Here is an 18,294-nt window from a genome sequence, read left to right on the forward strand (position 1 = left end):
GCTTTCTGAGAACTCAGTTCCACGCGTCGGGAGGTGGCCAGGCCTGGGGGCCGTCACTTCACCCCCTGCTTTCGGTCTGGCATCCGCAGAGCCCAGACTCAGCGGGAGGAGAGGCAGAGCCTCGGGACCACATTTCAAGCCCACGTTTTAGCTGCGGACCCTCCCAGTGGGGGCGCTTCCTTGGTTTGTGCCCGTGGAGCACCTGTACACCGATCGTCTCATATGACCAGGCAAACACCTAACACGCTTTGGAAAACTGAGATGAGGCCGCACGTGTTCCCTGATTAGAACCCAGTACAGTTAGAAGTAAATGGCTATAGGGTCACCAAACAGGCTGAGCTATTCGGGGATGAGGCGCTCTCCTGAATGGCCATCGGGGAGGGGAGCGTGGAGCACGCAGGCCGAGTCTGGGGCCGAGCACAGCCCCGCCGACCCTCCTCCGGCCCGACACTGACGGGGGGCGTGGGCGTTTCCACCCCATTCCCCCGCCACTCGGCAGTGGTTCTCTTGTGTTTCTAAGTGCCTCTTCCCAGGACGGTTGGAACTCACTCAACGCAAAGACTAGCACAGCAAAATATGTAGATTGTATTTTGCGTAAACACACACGCACAATTTTTTTTCTTTTTTCTTACCAAATGCCTCCTGGGTGTCCACCATCCATGAGACACTCTGGGGTGTGGTACCAGTGGGCTTTGCTTCACCAGAGTCTGCCCAGCCTAGTGCTGGACCCAGAGCAGCCGGCGCTGGAAGCCCTCTTGCTGGCCACGTCTGCCTACCCCAACCCCACCAAGTGTTGGAGCGCCTGCTGACCTGGGGACACCAGGGCTGGGAGGAAGTGGGCAGTGCCAGGCGCCCTGTGTTGCCGGTGCATGTCTGGGGCAACCAGCTGGCTCCCGGGGCTGGAGGCGTCTCGTTAAACCCCCTGCGTCTCGGGTGGCTCTAGGCGGCCGTGGGTTGGCACTGGCGGCCCATGTGAGGGGAAACTCATGGCGGGGCCACTCTCCTCCCCAACCTGGGTGCACAGTCTTTTCTCCCAGGCTGAGCTCAGAAGCCTGCGATGCTAGGGGTTGGTCCTCTCGATAATAGGTCTGAAAGTGTGCAGGGCGTGATGTGCCATGGGGCGCAGGGCTCGGACCTGTGTGCAGCGCCCAGAGTGACAGGCGCTGGAGTCTGCAGTTACTGTAGAACTTGAGACAGGAGGAGGGGCTGGAGGGGCCTGGACTGACCCCACACCCCCGGCTCTCCATGGAGTGGGCTGCAGGAAGGGTTGCCTCAGAGGCCTCCCTGAGCTTGGCTTGCCTCCTGGAAGAGGGCTTCCAGGGAAGCTCGCGGTGGAGGAGGTGCCCCTCTGGGAGGTGGGCCATCCTATGCCCTACACAGTGGTCACTAAGCCTGCGATGTCACAGCCAACTGTTAGAGCGTAGCTCCCGGGGGGCTGGGGCTGACAGTCCAAGGCGGGGAGCTCAGGGGACCCGACCTCTTCAGAGAGAGGTTGCGGGCCCATCGAGGCATGGGGAGACCCTGGCCCTCCCCACCTCCCCATCTCCCGGGCACGCCCGGGCAGCTCCATGAGTGGGATGTGGGGCTGGGGAAGGGGCTGGAGCCCCCGCAAATTGGCGGTGTTTCTCTGTGGTCTTCCCAGCACCAGGTGGGCGTCCTGTGGACTCAACACCAGGCTGGGCTTGGAGACACAGCCAAGGGGGCGGGCAGGGGAGAGCCCACTGGGCTGCGTCAAGTGCTGTTGCTCAGGCAGGAGGTCAGGCAGTGGAGGGCCCAGTGGCTGTTGGCAGCCTGGGTGCTGGTCGGGAGGGGCTGTCTGAGCAGAGCCCTTCTCCATGTGCCCCCGCCTGTGCTGGGGACCCTCTCCTCCAACCCAGGACCAACCTATCTTCTAGATCCTTCCTTCAGCTCTTCTCATGTTGCCTCCCGACTGCCCTTGGAGGTGGGTCCTGCCAGCACCCCCATTCCACAGACGGGGTCACCACTGGGTGTTTGGTGACCTTGGATCTTACCATCCTCTGGGGAAGTGGGAGCTGCCTGCCCTTCTGTTCCAGCCTGGGTGCCCCTTGGGTCACGGAGGTGTCACTGAGGCAGGGCCACCCCCCTTCTCCTAGTGCCTGACCCAGGCCTGGCCCACAGGCCCCGTGGAGCAGAAGGTGGACCTGTGAGGACCACCACGGGCAGCTGGGACCTCAGGCAGGATGCGAAGGGGCTCAGCTCAGGCTGCACATTCAGGGGCATCATGGAGCTGGGGATAGGGCCGGGCTGGGGGGCTCCCTGCAGGTCAGCCAGGGCCGGACTTGGGAGGGGCGGTGGTCAGCCCCCACAGGTCCTGGACAGGCTACATCCCGATGCCGCGTGGGCCCCTCCGCCCCCTGCCCCTCGGCAGGGCCAGCATGTGAGCCTGCCCCCAGGGCAGCGCAGTGCTGGCAGGGGGAGGGCGGGGGAATGGGGGGGGTGCTGGTATTCCTCGGGGAGAGGGGCAGCTGTGCCCAGCACATGTCACCAGGAAGCCCAAGGCCCTCGCCATGGGCGCGCGGCTGGGAGCAGCTGGCCACAGGCAGGCCCCTGAACAGAGAGCCTTTGAGCAGTGTATGCGCCTGCCCCGCGCGCTCGGGCCAGCTGACCCTTCCGGGAATGCCGAGGCCGGTTCCTTCTGTGGCTTATCGGGTCCCACGTGGAGGTGGAACAGCTGGCCCTGGAGCCCGCCGGCCGGGCTCGGTGCGGGGGACACCAGCCCCCACCACAAGAACACCTCCTGGCCAGGGCCAGGCAGCCACGTGCCCTCCACAGACCTTGCCCTGGTTGCCCGCACCCCCGGCTCCGGTGGTGGCGTGGTCTGGCCCCCACATCCGCCTCTCCTCTAGGCCCCCTGTCTGCCTGGTGAAATCCTATTTACCCCAGAACACACAGGCATCCTTCTCACCCAGGAAGCCTTTGAGGGACCAGGAGGTCCCGCGAGGGTCCCCCCAGCCTGAGTTGGCCACACGTGGCATCCATGGGGCTCCCGGGGAGGACGTGCTGCCTTCTGTCTGCAGCCCCAACCCCTGCTTTCCATCAGCGCCCACCCCTCCAGCCCACAAAGCTCAGTGCTTAATTCCCGGCAGTCAGGCTTCTCACTCTCTTTAAAATTGGTTTTTCATTATGAAGATAACGGAGCAGTAACATCTGAGCACCAGGGCGATAAGGATAAGGGCTCATGAGGCTTCCTGGGTTGCTTGGCAGAAGCACAAAACAAACCCTTTCATCCAGAAGCCAGGCTCCACATGCAGGCTCAGATGTGCAGGGCTGGACCCCCAGGCCACTTGCTATCTGTTGCACGGGCGCTGGGCTCGCGGGCTGTTCCCAGGGCCTCTGAACCAGGCGATGCAGGCAGCGCTGGGCCTTAAAGCCCTCTGGACTGCAGACCACCTTCCTGATGGTTGAGAGGGCTCGCAAGCGGCAGATAAGACAGCCGCGTGGACCTTCACCCCTCTCAGGGGGAGCAGTGGAGCCACGGCGATTACGAAACGCCCGAGGAATCCGTCTTCCCTCCTCTGTGGACTGGAGCTGGAAAAGCCAGATAAGCACCTGCGTCACTGAACCTTTATCTCAACTCTCATCACCCCCGAAACCCCGTCGGTGGGCGTGGGCCGTGCCCCTTACTGGTATCACGGTCGAGTCCCGGGGTCCCGGCATCCGGCTGCCCCCTGGCAGGGCCTGCTCAGGCAGAGTGCGTGGGTCCCCAGACCAGCGCCCCCTGCCCAGCTGGCATACAGGCTCGGGCTCAGATCCACCCATGTCCAGCGGGGGCCTGACCTCCGTGCTTCGCTTTCCCGCACGTCCTCCTCCAGGGTCTTGGCTGTGCCTGCGTGGCGTTTGCACACAATGGCTGAGCTCCATCTGCTCTTTTAAAGCTGAACTAACACATGTGCCGTGAAGATTCAGAGCCAGGGGCTCCGAGGCTGCCGAAGGTCCAGGCGAAGGCCTGGGAGCAGAGCCACAGGGACGTGGGGACGTCTGTGTCATGGAAAAACACGTGAATCATGCAGGCCACCGTTCCCAAGTGCGTTTACCTTGGTAGCAGTATTGTGCCCTGGCCACCTCCGCCTTGTTTCAGACCTTTGTCCTCACCCGTCTGCAGTGGCTCCCGTCTGGCCCCACCCCCCACCCCCAGCCCCTGACAACCACGGATAGGCTTTATTTTTATTAGCATTGTAGCAACATGTACAGTTACTATCTTAACCATTTTTAAGTGCACAGTTGAAACATCACACCATCTGCCTCCAGAAGGTCCCTATCTTTCCAGAGACTCTACCCCATTAGCCACCCCGTTCCCCGCCCCCCCCCAGCCCCTGGCCCCACCATCGACTTCCTGTCTCTCTGGATGTGACCCCTCAGAGACCTCCTGTGAGTAGGATCACGCAGGATTTGTCCTTCTGTGTCTGGTGTATGTCACTGATCGCAGTGTCCCCGAGGTTCATCCACATCCCAGTCCTGTCAGCGTTTCCTTCCTTTTAAGGCTGAGTGCGGTTCTGCTGGGGGCGGGGCGGGGGGCACGCGGGTCGCTTCCACCTTCTGGCTGCAGTGAACACGGGTGTGCAAACATCTTTGAGCTCCGACTTCCCGTTTTCTTCTTCTTTCTCCATTGTTTGGAGGATCCGTCCAGGAGTGGGATTGCCGAACGTGTTCTATTTTTGATTTTCAAGGACCCTCCATCCTGCTTTCCACGGTGGCCACGCCGTCGTGTGTTCCCACCAGCGTGCACCAGGCTCCGGCTGCTCCACGCCCGCACCAACATTCACTCGGTTTCTCTGATAGCTGCTGACCTGATGGGTGTGGTGCCTCACTGTGGCTTCATAGCTTCCCAATGAACAGATAGAGCATCTTTGGATGCTCTGGGTGACCATTTGTACGTCTTCTCTAGAGAAATGCCTTCTTTAGCAGAGTTAGTCTCAGTCATGTCCGACTCTGCAACACCATGGACTGTGGCCCACCAGGCTCCTCTGTCCACGGGATTCTCCAGGCAAGAACACTGGAGTGGGTAGCCATTCCCTTCTCCAGACGACCTTCCTGTCTCTCCTGCATTGCAGTTGGGTTCTTTACCATCTGAGCTGATTCCTTCTTTACTGATTTTTAATTGAGTGGTTGCTTAGGAACTTGATTTTAGAAATAAATTTAAATTTTCCAAATAGTCACTGCCAGTGGCCACTCCACACCCATCGCCCGAGATGCACACGGGGGCCCAGACCTGCTGCACAGTAGGAGGGCATCGCCTCCCCCTGGGGGGCTGCCTGGCTGCTCAGAGCCCCCAAGTCTCCCTGCCTGGCTTGCTTCCTGCAGGCGTGGAGTTGCAGGTCTGAGCCTTGGTCCCAGTGCCCAGCTGCTCAGAGGCCTCTGGTCCGTGAGGCTGCCCGCAGCTGGGAGGCGACCTTGCTGTGTCTGAGGGATGGTGGCGGGTGGGAGGGGGTGGGAGAGGGCCCTTGCGCCTCCGGTGGCGGCGGTCTTGGCAGAGGTCCCTGGCAGGGGGACGCCCCTCCCCCTTCTGCGGGACGGAGCTCAGGGCTGCCTCCTTGACCTCTGCTCACATCCGGGCACACGGGCCCCACGTGGGGCCGTGGCTGGGGCCTCGGCGCCGCCTCTGCTATCAGTGGAGGAGTCAGGTGTGCTGGGGGGCTGTGGAGGGCGGGGCGGGCGCCTGGGCTAGACTGGGAAGGGGGGCGGGAGGCAGGGAGGAGCCAAGGGGCCAGGAGCCAAATGCTGAGCACTGGGGGCCGGGGGCGGGGCGGGGGCCTCGAGCCAATGGGAGGCTCTGGGAGGCCCAGGGGAGCCTGACCCTCCTTATGAGCGTATGGCCATCGGGGGCCAGGTCAGGGGCTTGAGGAGCGGGTGGGGGAGGGGTCGGCTGTTGCCAGGCCCTGGGGGAGCCGGAAGACTCTGCGGCTGCTGTAGGCCCGTGCGGGTCCTGGTCTGCAGAGACAGCTGAGCCGCGGGCCTGCCTCTGCCCAGGGTGGAGAAAGCCCAGGGCGAGGAGGGCGACTGGGCAGGGGAGGGGTCATCCTCTGGGTCTGATTGCTGACACTAGAGGCTGGACTCACTGGGTCCGAGAGGGGTTGTCCCTGCCCTACCCTGGGCCTCTTGGCATTGGGTGGGGGGTCCCCTGACTCAGAGGTGGTGCCACAGGATGACGTGGGGTCAGCCCTCCTGCAAGCCCTGGCCCACTCGCCTCGAGCCTCCACAAATGGACAGTCAAGCCCAGTCAAAGCTCCGGAGCAGCCTCCGGCCCAGGGTGGCTGGGACCAGAGCCCCTGCCTGGCCACAGCTTCAGGCCCGCCTGTCTGCTCTCCTGGCACCTGGGTCAGCAAACAGGGGGCTCCACGAGATGGTGATGGCCCAGGCCACAGGGAGGCCCTGGGTCCCAGTGAGCAGCACCCAGTCCTGAGGCCCTGGACCACGGGGAGGCTCTGGGTCCAGTGTGCAGTGCCCAGTCCTGGGGTCCCAGCTTTGCCCTGGGTGCTGCCCTGCCCAGCATGCAGGGCTGGCAGCATGGAGAGCCTCTCACCCCAGGGCACGTGTGTGCCCACTGCCCCAGGCTCTCCCCTGCCCAGCACGCTGGTGGCGCCACTTTGACGTGCGCTGCGGCTGGGTCTCGGGCTCACGGTGACAGAGTGAGGGCCCCCAGCAACCAGCCCAGCCTCCAGCTGCATTCCAGACTCAAACAGGATTTGGGGATTAGCCTTGTTTTAAATTATTCCTACACCTCACCCCAAAGGAGGAGTCCTGCAGCCTGAGCCCGCCAGCCCCAGGAGGGCCCGGGTAGCTCTGAGTGCGAGGCTAGGATAATCGAGTGGAGGGAGGTGTGGGGAGCACCCCAGCAGCCTCCCAGGAGGCGCTTCTTCATCTGAATGTCGTAAGCTCTTTTCCTAAAGTCCTAAGACTTCTACTGCATTGAATATACTTAGGACGTGGCTGAAGAATGTATTTAAGTGATTAAAAACATGCATCAAAATAAGAGAAAAACCTCATTCGTGGTTGATCAGCCCAATGGTGTGTGGATTTGCAGAGCTGGGGTACAGGCTCTGGGAACTGCTCTTTGGGGGGCTCTGTCCATCGCCTTGGGGCCATCAGTGGGCCATGGGCCCCCTCCTCTGCAGGATTTACTGGCGTCTCAGCTTTGGGGACCTGGCGGTGGCGGCTCTGTGGTCCTTGTCATGATGGGCAAACACAGAGCTGGACCGTCCACACCCGCCTCCGTGCACTGCTGGGGCCTCTTCGGCCACCGTCCACTCATCACACTCTCTTAGGACCAGCTGGGCCGGAATCTTGGGAAACACGCGTACGAGGCAAAGCCCTTGTCTCAGGGTGCCCCAGGCTGCTCATCCCTTCGTTCAGCAGATCCAGGTCCAGGGCCACCAGGGCCGTTAAACGTGGCCCCCGCCCTGGTGGACTCAGCCACCCTCCAGGCCCCAAGGCCACGGGGCCCGCGCACACCCACACTCCCTCGAGCTCCACCATCACAGGTGCCCCCAGGAGTTCACACCCTACCCTGACCAACTCAGACTTGCCTGCCAGAAACCTTTTCACAAAAGGAAGGCAGTACACTTTCCCACCTTTTCTCCCGGCACACCCCGAGCGTGCCCTAGACACACGCTGGGAGCTGTATGCCACTCAAACTGTGGAGCCCTGGGAAGCACCCTCCACCGCGGCTCCCTGGGGGGGACAGGCGAGGCCGGGCGTGGGACCCAGGCCTGTGCCCTTACCCGTGGGAGCCGAATGTTCTGACAGGGCTGGGCCCCCGGGGGCAGGACGGAGCAGGAGGGCACCTGCAGACAGCCTCCTCAGGCCCGTCCGAGGTGGCTTCTCAGAACTTCCTTCCTTCAGGAGGCCGAGGAACAGTCCATTGTTTGGCTCCCCGCATCTCGCTCTGACTGTTCAGAGCCCCTTAGCATTTCTTTTGCATTTAAGAGGGCTATTTCTGGGGGGTGAGGGGGGAAGTCTTCAGGGTTTTGAGAGGCATGGCATTGAATCTACGGATCACTTTGAGTCGTTGAGTCATATTGACCTCTTCAGTTGAGTTCAGTGCAGTTCAGTTGCCCAGTCATGTCTGACTCTTTGCGACCCCATGAATCGCAGCACTCCAGGCCTCCCTGTTCATCACCATCTCCCGGAGTTCACTCAAACTCACGTCCATCGAGTCCGTGATGCCATCCAGCCATCTCATCCTTGGTCGTCCCCTTCTCCTCCTGCCCCCAATCCCTCCCAGCATCAGAGTCTTTTCCAATGAGTCAGCTCTTCGCATGAGGTGGCCAAAGTACTGGAGTTTCAGCTTCAGCATCATTCCTTCCAAAGAAATCCCAGGGCTGATCTCCTTCAGAATGGACTGGTTGGATCTCCTTGCAGTCCAAGGGACTCTCAAGAGTCTTCTCCAGCACCACAGCTCAAAAGCATCAATTCTTCAGCACTCAGCCTTCCTCACAGTCCAACTCTCACATCCATACATGACCACAGGAAAAACCATAGCCTTGACTAGACAGACCTTAGTCAGCAAAGTAATGTCTCTGCTTTTGAACGTACTATCTAGGTTGGTCATAACTTTTCTTCCAAGGAGTAAGCATCTTTTAATTTCATGGCTGCAGTCACCATCTGCAGTGATTTTGGAGCCCCCAAAAATAAAGTCTGACACTGTTTCCACTGTTTCCCCATCTATTTCCCATGAAGTGATGGGACCGAATGCCATGATCTTCGTTTTCTGAATGTTGAGCTTTAAGCCAACTTTTTCGCTCTCCTCTTTCGCTTTCATCAAGAGGCTTTTTAGCTCCTCTTCACTTTCTGCCATAAGGGTGGTATCATCTGCATATCTGAGGTTATTGATATTTCTCCTGGCAATCTTGATTCCAGCTTGTGTTTCTTCCAGCCCAGCATTTCTCATGATGTACTCTGCATATAAGTTAAATAAGCAGGGTGACAATATACAGCCTTGACGTACTCCTTTTCCTATTTGGAACCAGTCTGTTATTCCATGTCCAGTTCTAACTGTTGCTTCCTGACCTTCATACAGATTTCTCAAGAAACAGGTCAGGTGGTCTGGTATTCCCATCTCTTTCAGAATTTTCCACAGTTTATTGTGATCCATACAGTCAAAGGCTTTGACACAGTCAATAAAGCAGAAATAGATGTTTTTCTGGAACTCTCTTGCTTTTTCATGATCCAGCGGATGTTGGGAATTTGATCTCTGTTTCCTCTGCCTTTTCTAAAACCAGCTTGAACATCTGGAAGTTCACGGTTCACGTACTACTGAAGCCTGGCTTGGAGAATTTGGAGCATTACTTTACTAGCATGTGAGATGAGTGTAATTGTGTGGTAGTTTGAGCATTCTTTGGCATTGCCTTTTTTGGAACTGGAATGAAAACTGACCTTTTCCAGTCCTGTGGCCACTGCTGAGTTTTCCAAATTTGCTGGCATATTGAGTGCAGCACTTTCACAGCATCATCTTTCAGGATTTGAAATAGCTCAACTGGAATTCCATCACCTCCACTAGCTTTGTTTGTGGTGATGCTTTCTAAGGCCCACTTGACTTCACTTTCCAAGATGTCTGGCTCTAGATTAGTGATCACATCATCATGATTATCTGGGTTGTGAAGATCTTTTTTGTACAGTTCTTCCATGTATTCTTGCCACCTCTTCTTAATATCTTCTGCTTCTGTTAGGTCCATACCATTTCTGTCCTTTATGGAGCCCATCTTTGCATGAAATGTTCCCTTGGTATCTCTAATTTTCTTGAAGAGACCTCTAGTCTTTCCCATTCTGTTCTTTTCCTCTATTTCTTTGCATTGATCACTGAAGAAGGCTTTCTTATCTCTTCTTGCTATTCTTTGGAACTCTGCATTCAGATGCTTATATCTTTCCTTTTCTCCTTTGCTTTTCACTTCTCTTCTTTTCACAGCTATTTGTAAGGCCTCCCCAGACAGCCATTTTTCTTTTTTGCATTTCTTTTCCATGGGGATGGTCTTGATCCCTGTCTCCTGTACAGTGTCACGAACCTCATTCCATAGTTCATCAGGCACTCTATCTATCAGATCTAGGCCCTTAAATCTATTTCTCACTTCCATGGTATAATCATAAGGGATTTGACTTAGGTCATACCTGAATGGTCTAGCAGTTTTCCCTGCTTTCTTTAATTTGAGTCTGAATTTGGCAATAAGGAGTTCATGATCTGAGCCACAGTCAGCTCCCGGTCTTGTTTTTGTTGACTGTATAGAGCTTCTCCATCTTTGGCTGCAAAGAATATAATCAATCTGATTTTGGTGTTGACCATCTGGTGATGTCCATGTGTAGAGTCTTCTCTTGTGTTGTTGGAAGAGGGTGTTTGCTGTGACCAGTGCATTTTCTTGGCAAAACTCTATTAGCCTTTGCCCTGCTTCATTCTGCATTCCAAGGCCAAATTTGCCTGTTACTCCAGGTGTTTCTTGACTTCCTACTTTTGCATTCCCGTCCCCTATAATGAAAAGGACATCTTTTTTGGGTGTTAGTTCTAAAAGGTCTTGTAAGTCTTCATAAAACCGTTCAACTTCAGTTTCTTCAGTGTTGCTGGTTGGGGCATAGACTTGGATTACCGTGATATTGAATGGTTTGCCTTGGAGACGAACAGAGATCATTCTGTCATTTTTGAGATTGCATCCAAGTACTACATTTCAGACTCTTTTGTTGGCCATGATGGCTACTCCATTTCTGCTGAGGGATTCCTGCCCACAGTAGTAGATATAATGGTCACTTGAGTTAAATTCATTCATTCCAGTCCATTTTAGTTTGCTGATTCCTAGAATGTCAACGTTCTCCCTTGCCATCTCTTTTTTGACCACTTCCAGTGTGCCTTGATTCATGGACCTGACATTCCAGGTTCCTATGCAATATTGCTCTTTACAGCATTGGATCTTGCTTCTATCACCAGTCACATCCACAACTGGGTATTGTTTTTGCTTTGGCTCCATCCCTTCATTCTTTCTGGAGTTATTTCTCCACTGATCTCCAGTAGCATATTGGGCACCTACCAACCTGGGGAGTTCCTCTTTCAGTATCCTATCATTTTGCCTTTTCCTACTGTTCATGGGGTTCTCAAGGCAAGAATACTGAAGTGGCTTGCCATTCCACCTCTTAACTGTATTAAGTCGTCCGGTCCATGAACACGTATTTCCATTTATTTGTCATCTTTCATTTCTTGAAACAATCTTTCAGTTTTCATTGTACAAGTCTCCGCCTCCTTAGAGTCCTTTTTATTTATTTATTTTTCTGCTAGTGTAAATGGAATTGTCTTATGTGTTCTTTCCACACTGTTCATGGTTTGCAAAGACTTTTGTGATTGACTTCCCCGGTAGCTCAGATGGTGAAGAACCCGCCTGCAGTAAGGGAGACCCCAGTTCCATCCCTGGGTGGGGAAGATCCTCTGAAGAAGGGAATGGCTACCCGCTCCAGCATTCTTGCCTGGAGAATTCTATGGACAGAGGAGTCTGGTGGGCTGTAGTCCATGGGGTCACAAAGACTGATACGGCTGAGTGGCTAACAGTTTCACTTTTGTATCCTACTCTGCTGAATTCATTTGTTAGATCTAACAGGTTTTTTTGCATGAAATCTCTAGGGCTTACTATACCTAGGATCATATTGTCTGTGAACAGAGATAATTTGACTTCTTCCTTTCCAGTTTGCAAGTCTTTTATTTATTCCCCAGCAGCTCTGGCTGGGACTTCAGTACAGTATTGAATAGACACGGTGAGAGCGGGCACTCTTGTCTTGGTTCCGATCTTAGGGGAAACACTTCCAGCCTTTCTCTGTGGATGCGGTGTTCACTGTGGGGTTTTCATATATGGCTTTCATTATCCAGTGGCAGGTTCCTTCCGTGCCTAGTTTGATTACAGTTTTTATCATGAAAGGGTGCTGAATTGTATAGAGTGCTTTTTTTTTTTTTTCATCTTTTGTGATCAGGAGATCATGTGATATTTTTTTCCCCTCCATTCTGTTAACGTGATGTATTGTATTGGTTGGTCTTCATATGTTGAACTGACCTTGCATTCCGGGTGTAAAGCCCACTCGGTCATAATGTCTCACCTTTTCTCTATGGTACCGAGTGCAGCGGTGGACCTGGGCCTGGGCAGCCAGCCTGTCCAGGTGGACAGTGCAGCAGATGGGGGCCCAGGCCGCCTGCTCCCCCCACGCGTCTCAGCAGAGGCTCCTGGCGTGGCGCCTGCCCCTGGGTGTGGCTGCCAGGTGAGCTCACGTGCCCTGCCCCCGCAGGAGATCGTCCTGGTCGTGTTCTTCGGGACGGAGTATGTGGTCCGCCTCTGGTCGGCCGGCTGCCGCAGCAAGTACGTGGGCATCTGGGGCCGGCTGCGCTTCGCCCGGAAGCCCATTTCCATCATTGGTGAGTCACGTCTGGCCCCTAGAAGGTGCACCCCAAGGTTTCCAGACACAGGCTGGGCAGGTAGACCCCCATCACACACACCGCCAGGCGGAGTCCCCCTGAGGGCTGAGAGAGCGCCAGCCTCCTCCAGCTGTGATGGGGTTGGAACCCAAGGCCAGCGGGGTGACTTCCCAGGTCCCCCCATCAGCGGCCAGGCCTTCTGCTCCCAGAAGCTGCTGACGGGGCAGGGCGGGGGGTCTGGTCACGCTCAGCACAACAGGAGTGTCCACTGCCCTCAGCGGCCGATGAGCCAGGGCTGGGCAGGGGGCGTCGGGTGGCCTCGACACATGCTTGGATGGGGGCCCAGCCTCCCCCTCATGGGGCCCTGTCCCACTGACTGCCAGCCTCTGCTGGTGTCCAGCTGCCTGGCTGGTGATGGTAGCTCTGTACCCCCCAGACCTCATCGTGGTGGTGGCCTCCATGGTGGTCCTCTGCGTGGGCTCCAAAGGGCAGGTGTTTGCCACCTCGGCCATCAGGTAAGTGGGGCTGCGGACCTGGCGGTGTCGAGGTGTGGGTGCTGGGGTTTGGGCTCTGGGCCCACACTGAGTCAAGTGCAAGCACCAGCTTCTAGGACACGGGCTGGGACCCCAAGGTATAGGGGCCTCAGTCTGCTGATCTGTAAACTGGGGTGATCCTGGAGCTGCCCCCCAGAAGGCCATCTGGCCACCCAGGGAATTGAGGAATGTGCGGGTTTGGCTCCAGGCCTGTGTGCGGCCCCCGCCCTGATGCTGTGCCTGGGAAGGGGGAGGGCCACGTGGCATGGGGCGGGGGCGCAGGGCTGCCTGGCACCCACAGGGGCCTGTCCTCCGCAGGAAGGGGGAGGGTGGCGTGGACGGGTGGGGCGGGGGCACGGGGCTGCCTGGTGCCCACAGGGGCCTGTCCTCCACAGGAAGGGGGAGGGTGGCATGGACGGGTGGGGCGGGGGCACGGGGCCGCCTGGTGCCCACAGGGGCCTGTCCTCTGCAGGAAGAGGGAGGGTGGCGTGGACGGGTGGGGCGGGGGCACGGGGCCGCCTGGTGCCCACAGGGGCCTGTCCTTCGCAGGAAGAGGGAGGGTGGCGTGGACGGGTGGGGCGGGGGCACGGGGCTGCCTGGTGCCCACAGGGGCCTGTCCTCCGCAGGGGCATCCGCTTCCTGCAGATCCTGCGGATGCTGCACGTCGACCGCCAGGGGGGCACCTGGAGGCTGCTGGGCTCCGTGGTCTTCATCCACCGCCAGGTGTGTGGTCAGGGGGCACACGGGACCCCAGGGCAGCCTCGGCCCAAGCCAGCTGGGCCATCCCACCCCCACCCCCCACCCGAGGGCTGGAGTCCCCGGCTGGCCAGGCAGGTGGTGTGCCCACGTTCCCTCAAGCTGGGACAGGAGGTGCTCGGGGAGGTGGAAAAAGGGACGTGCACTGTGGGAGAAGCATCAGGATGCCCAGAAATCTGAGCCAGTGCAAACCCCGAGCAGCCCTGTGAAGGCAGGATGGGGACCGGCCTGAACCCCTGTGTGGGGCCTGTCCCTGCGTCTCCCCGAGGTCCTGAGGGAGAGAGAGCCGGGTTGGTGGGCCAGGGCACTGGCCTCACTCCCAGACGGGGAGACCCAACCTCGCCGTTGACAAGTTGGGGAACCTAGGTTATTTTCCAAGCCTGATGCCTGCCTGTCAGACATGCTGGCTTTTAACGTGGAACTTCTGGGTGACGGTTGGGGCTGGCCGCCCCCACACGTGCTGTCTGTCCAGGGGGCGTCTGTAGGGCCCACGGGTGCTGGCTGACCAAGCGCCCTCCCCGCCTGTCCCCAGGAGCTCATCACCACCCTGTACATCGGCTTCCTGGGCCTCATCTTCTCATCCTACTTCGTGTACCTGGCCGAGAAGGACGCCGTCAACGAGTCGGGCCAGGTTGAGTTCGGCAGCTACGCGGACGCCCTGTGGTGGGGAGTGGTAAGTTGGCACCTCTGTGCCGTGAGATCACTGCACACCCCGGGCCCGGGCAGGTGGTGGGGGCAGTGTGTCGCCCTGGGTCCTCGAGACCCGCCCCCCGAGGGCTTGAAGCCTGCGCACAGGCGTGCCGTTGGGCAGGCGGCTGGGCCCCACACTGGACGCCCGGAGCCCAGCTATCGCTGCCGTGGCGCCCTTGATGTTTCTACCTGTGAGCCTGGTTTTGCGGAGGGAAGTCTGATGGGATGGAAGGCGAGAGTGCAAGGGCCACCTGCTGGGGATGTGGCCGCAGGCGGTGCCAGCTATTCCCCCAGCCCTGGGCCGGGCCCTTCAGCGCCGTCCACCCCCCACTCCTACCCCAAGACCCCTGCCACCCCAGGGCCCACCTCTGTGAGGCTCAGCGCCAGGCCCCTCAGTGTCCCAGCACTCAGGAGCTCATCGTCAGGTGGCTGCCAGAGCCCACCACACCAGGCCGGGGGCCTCGGGAGAAAGCAGCGAGCTCCCCCATTCTGACAGGGCACCCGGCCCGCGTGTCTGCCGCTGGCCACGGCTGGGGCAGTATGCAGGGGCCCCGGGTTCTGCTCTGGGGGGCAGGGGTGGCACTTGGCCTGGCCGTGGGTGTCTGCGGGTGCCTCAGCCAGGGCCAGGGTGTCTGAGCTATGCATACCCCCTACCCCACCCTGGGGCCTGGTCATAACAGGAACCCAGCGTCACTGGTGTGGGACCTCAGGGCGCGGAGGATGCCCCTCAACAACCCTCCACTTGGGTGGGCCTTGTGGGAAGACAGATCCCAGTGGTCAGCAGCTTACTGGCCTGGGAGCGGCACGTGCGGGGTCCTGGTGGCCTGGACAGACCCTGGCTGTGGAGGGCAGGCGGGAGAGTGGCGCCGTCTCTGGGGCATCAGCCGGGCTTGGCCCCCCTCCCTCCTCCTCAGGGTGCACTGGACCAGTGCCCAGGAGCGTCTAGGGGGCCCAGTGCCCGGGAGCATCCAGAGCAGCCCAAGCCACAGAGCACATGATGCCAGCCCTGGGTATGAGATGCCCGAGGTCAAGGGTGGCTGATGGAGCCCCTTTGAGTCAGGGGCTGGGTGGCTGACATCCAGGCCCGCTCAGCCTGGGAGAGGAGGGGGTTGCAGGCTGCACCCACGAGGTGGGGCTGAGGCCTGGGGGCAGCGCCGGCTCCACAGAACCGCAGGTCCAGGCTGAGCTGGGCCCTGACCGTGTCCACCTCCGACCTGTTTCCTTCCAGAATGGTGGCGGGGGTGGGGAGTCGGCCTCTGCTCAGGGCCCCCACCCTCCGGGGAGAGGCCTGTCCCTACTGCTCTGGGTGGGGCAGGAAGCTGCTCACGTCTCCATCCCCACCCTTGAGAGGCCGAGGCTGGGGCTCCTCATGTTGGCCAAGTCAGCATTTTTTTTCTGGAAGCTTCCAACATTGCCAGGCTGCCCCGGGAAGGTAAGGACATGCTGACCTGCTCTGATGCCGCCTGCGGGCTGGGGTGTGGCTGGCCCCCCAGCAGGTTTGGAGGGAGGGCACCTCGTCCCCTGCTCCAGCAGGGGAGGGGTCACTTTCTGGTAATAGGCAGGGCCTGTGGAGGGACACACAACCTGGGGCCGTGAGGATCCCCAGGGCCAGACGGCACAGTGGGGGGTGCTCAGCTAGTGAGCGGTGCCCAGCCCCGGCCTCCCTGCCCTCCCGTCTTCCTGGCCTCTCCCTCAGAGCTGCCCCCGGCCTGGCCCCTGTGAGCCCTGCTCCCGCGCGCACACCTGTGCAAACATCCGCCCGCCAGCCGGGAAAACGGCCCCTTTGTGCCCAGCTTGGCACCGGTGCCCCAGCCTCGCCGTCAGCTGCGGCCCCGGCCTGGCCGCCGCAGGCCCAGCCTGGCCATTGTTCCTGCGGGCTCAGCGCCCCCGCCACCCGGCTCTGGGCAGACGACCCCCGTTTGCAGTGGTGGCGCCCCTGCAGCTGTTCAGGCGGGCGGAGCAGGCCGGGCTCAAGTTTGGGCTGTGCCCCTGGCAGGTCCTGGACAAGCAATCAGGACATGCAAGCGGGACCGCCCGCGGGGGGCTTTGGGGCCAGACGGCCCTCCCCCTGCGTGGCATTGCCATGGGCCACCAGGGCAGTGAGCCCAGCTCGCACCCTGAGGCTCCCCACCTGGGGTGGACGGCCCAGGGCCTGCCTGCAGGCTGTGCTGCTCTCGGGGACCTGGCACACATGGCAAGGCCTGCTGGCCAGGCAGGCTACCCCCCAGGGGCACACGGCATCGCACCAGACCAGCTCCTCTGGCTGGACGCAGGAGACAGACCCTGCGGTTGGGTGTCTGGGCCGTGGGACGGGCCCTGCGTTGTGCTTCATCTACAGAGCCGGGGGTAGGGGCGGGCTGGGGGAAGCCTGCCAGGGCCACGTGTGGACCCACTGGGCAGGCTGAAGGTGCCCCGGGGTGGCCCCGGCACCCTCAGCACCAGGCTTGGCCGGATGATTGGATGCGCCTGGGAAGCGGTCGGTTCTGCCTGGGGCCCACGGGGCGCCCACAGCCAGGTGAACCACCACAGCTGTGGTTGCTCTCGCCTCTGGAGACCGGAAATCGAGATTGAGGCTGGCTGCCTCCTGAAGCTCCGGGGGAGGGTCCTTCCTGCCTCTCCCAGCCTCGGAGGCCCAGGTACTCCGGGGCCTGTGGCCGCACCTTCCGTCTCCTGTGGGGACGCCGGTCGGTGGGTGCAGGGCCCACTCGGGAGCTCAGGACCGTCTCCTCTAAAGGTCATTAACCCAGTCTTGTCGACAAAGACCCTTTTTCCAAACAGGCCTGTGTTCCGAGGGCCCAGGGGCACATGGACGCTGGGGGACGCTCCTCTGCCGCGGACAGCACTGTCCCAGGTGGGCTCACCAGTTGGTCCCTCTTCTCACTGAGCCTCGGTTTCCAGGCTGGGGTCGCCTCCACTCCCCCCGCCCTGGGTGGGGCGCCAACACGGGGGTGAGAGCTCCCCACCCCCTCCCGGTGTGGCGCCCCACGCCTGGCTGCTGAGGTGTCGGGGAGGATTTAAGACTTTCTTCTCTGCCCTTGGAACAAAATGCGTTTGTTTGTATTAAAGTTTGAGTGGAGGGAAAAGCAGCTTTTGCAAACACGGGCTCCTCTGTTTAGCGCCCGGGGGTCTCTCAGATCCGGAGGTTGCCAGGCTCTGTTTACCCCTGCTCTAAATTTAGAATTGGGAGTGAAAAGGGTGGAAGCCGCCCTGCGCTCCACCGCCGTTTAAAACTGAGTCTGACTCCAGTTCCTTGGCTCCAGAAAGTTCTACTTCCCAGGCCGGACTGTGTCCTGGCAGGGTGAGGCCAACGGGTCTGGGGGCCGTATGGGGGGTTGGGTGAGGACAGGGCCCCCAGGCGTTCACAGGCAAGGTCTGTCGATAGCGCCCAGTGTGGGGGCCCATGTCAGGCCCTCATCTGGAGTTGGGGAACTGGGCCCAGGGGGCAGTGGGCCACGCCTACCCCCGCAGCATCCGGGGCTCCTCCCCTGCCTGGACTCCGTGCAAAGGCGGGGGTGCGCTGCAGCTTCGATGGGAGGGTCCACAGGACCCCAGGCCACCGCCAGCTCTGAGCCCCTCCTACAGCTGTTGTCAGTCACGCACGCGGCTGAGACCGTGGGCGCTGAGAGCTCAGCCAGAGAAGGGTCTTCACGGCGGGGTTTTGCGGGATGAGTAGGGGTCCACAGGGCGGGTCTGTCTCTCCGTCCTTACTGTCTGGGATGGTTTCTTACGTGGACTCGGCAGGCCCAGTGAGGGTGGTGTTCAGGCCTGGTTTCCTCTGGGGTGGGGTTCAGCCCTTGTCATCTGGAGAAAGAACTTTCCGGCTTCAGCTCGAGTGAAAGAAGCACGGTCAGCATCAGGAAGACAGGCAAAGGGAAGCAGTGAGGTGGCCCTGCCAGGAACTGGGGTGGAGCCACGCTGGCCTGC

At 59.7% G+C, this 18,294-nt stretch overlaps 1 protein-coding gene across 3 annotated transcripts in view; it reads left to right on the forward strand.

The window, feature by feature from the left end:
- Nucleotides 1-18,294, forward strand: part of KCNQ1 (potassium voltage-gated channel subfamily Q member 1) — a 381,824-nt gene that overhangs the window by 84,563 nt on the left and 278,967 nt on the right. For 2 of the 3 annotated variants that reach the window (XM_068976701.1, XM_068976702.1), the window contains exons 3-6: nt 12,265-12,391; nt 12,828-12,906; nt 13,551-13,647; nt 14,213-14,353. The exons of the other annotated variant lie outside the window; for it this stretch is intronic. In XM_068976701.1, coding sequence (XP_068832802.1) covers nt 12,265-12,391; nt 12,828-12,906; nt 13,551-13,647; nt 14,213-14,353 — 444 coding nt within the window. The remainder of the gene's footprint in view (nt 1-12,264; nt 12,392-12,827; nt 12,907-13,550; nt 13,648-14,212; nt 14,354-18,294) is intronic. 3 annotated transcript variants of the gene reach the window in all.

Source organism: Capricornis sumatraensis, chromosome 8, assembly GCF_032405125.1.
Source record: "Capricornis sumatraensis isolate serow.1 chromosome 8, serow.2, whole genome shotgun sequence".
NCBI classification, from domain to species: domain Eukaryota; kingdom Metazoa; phylum Chordata; class Mammalia; order Artiodactyla; family Bovidae; genus Capricornis; species Capricornis sumatraensis.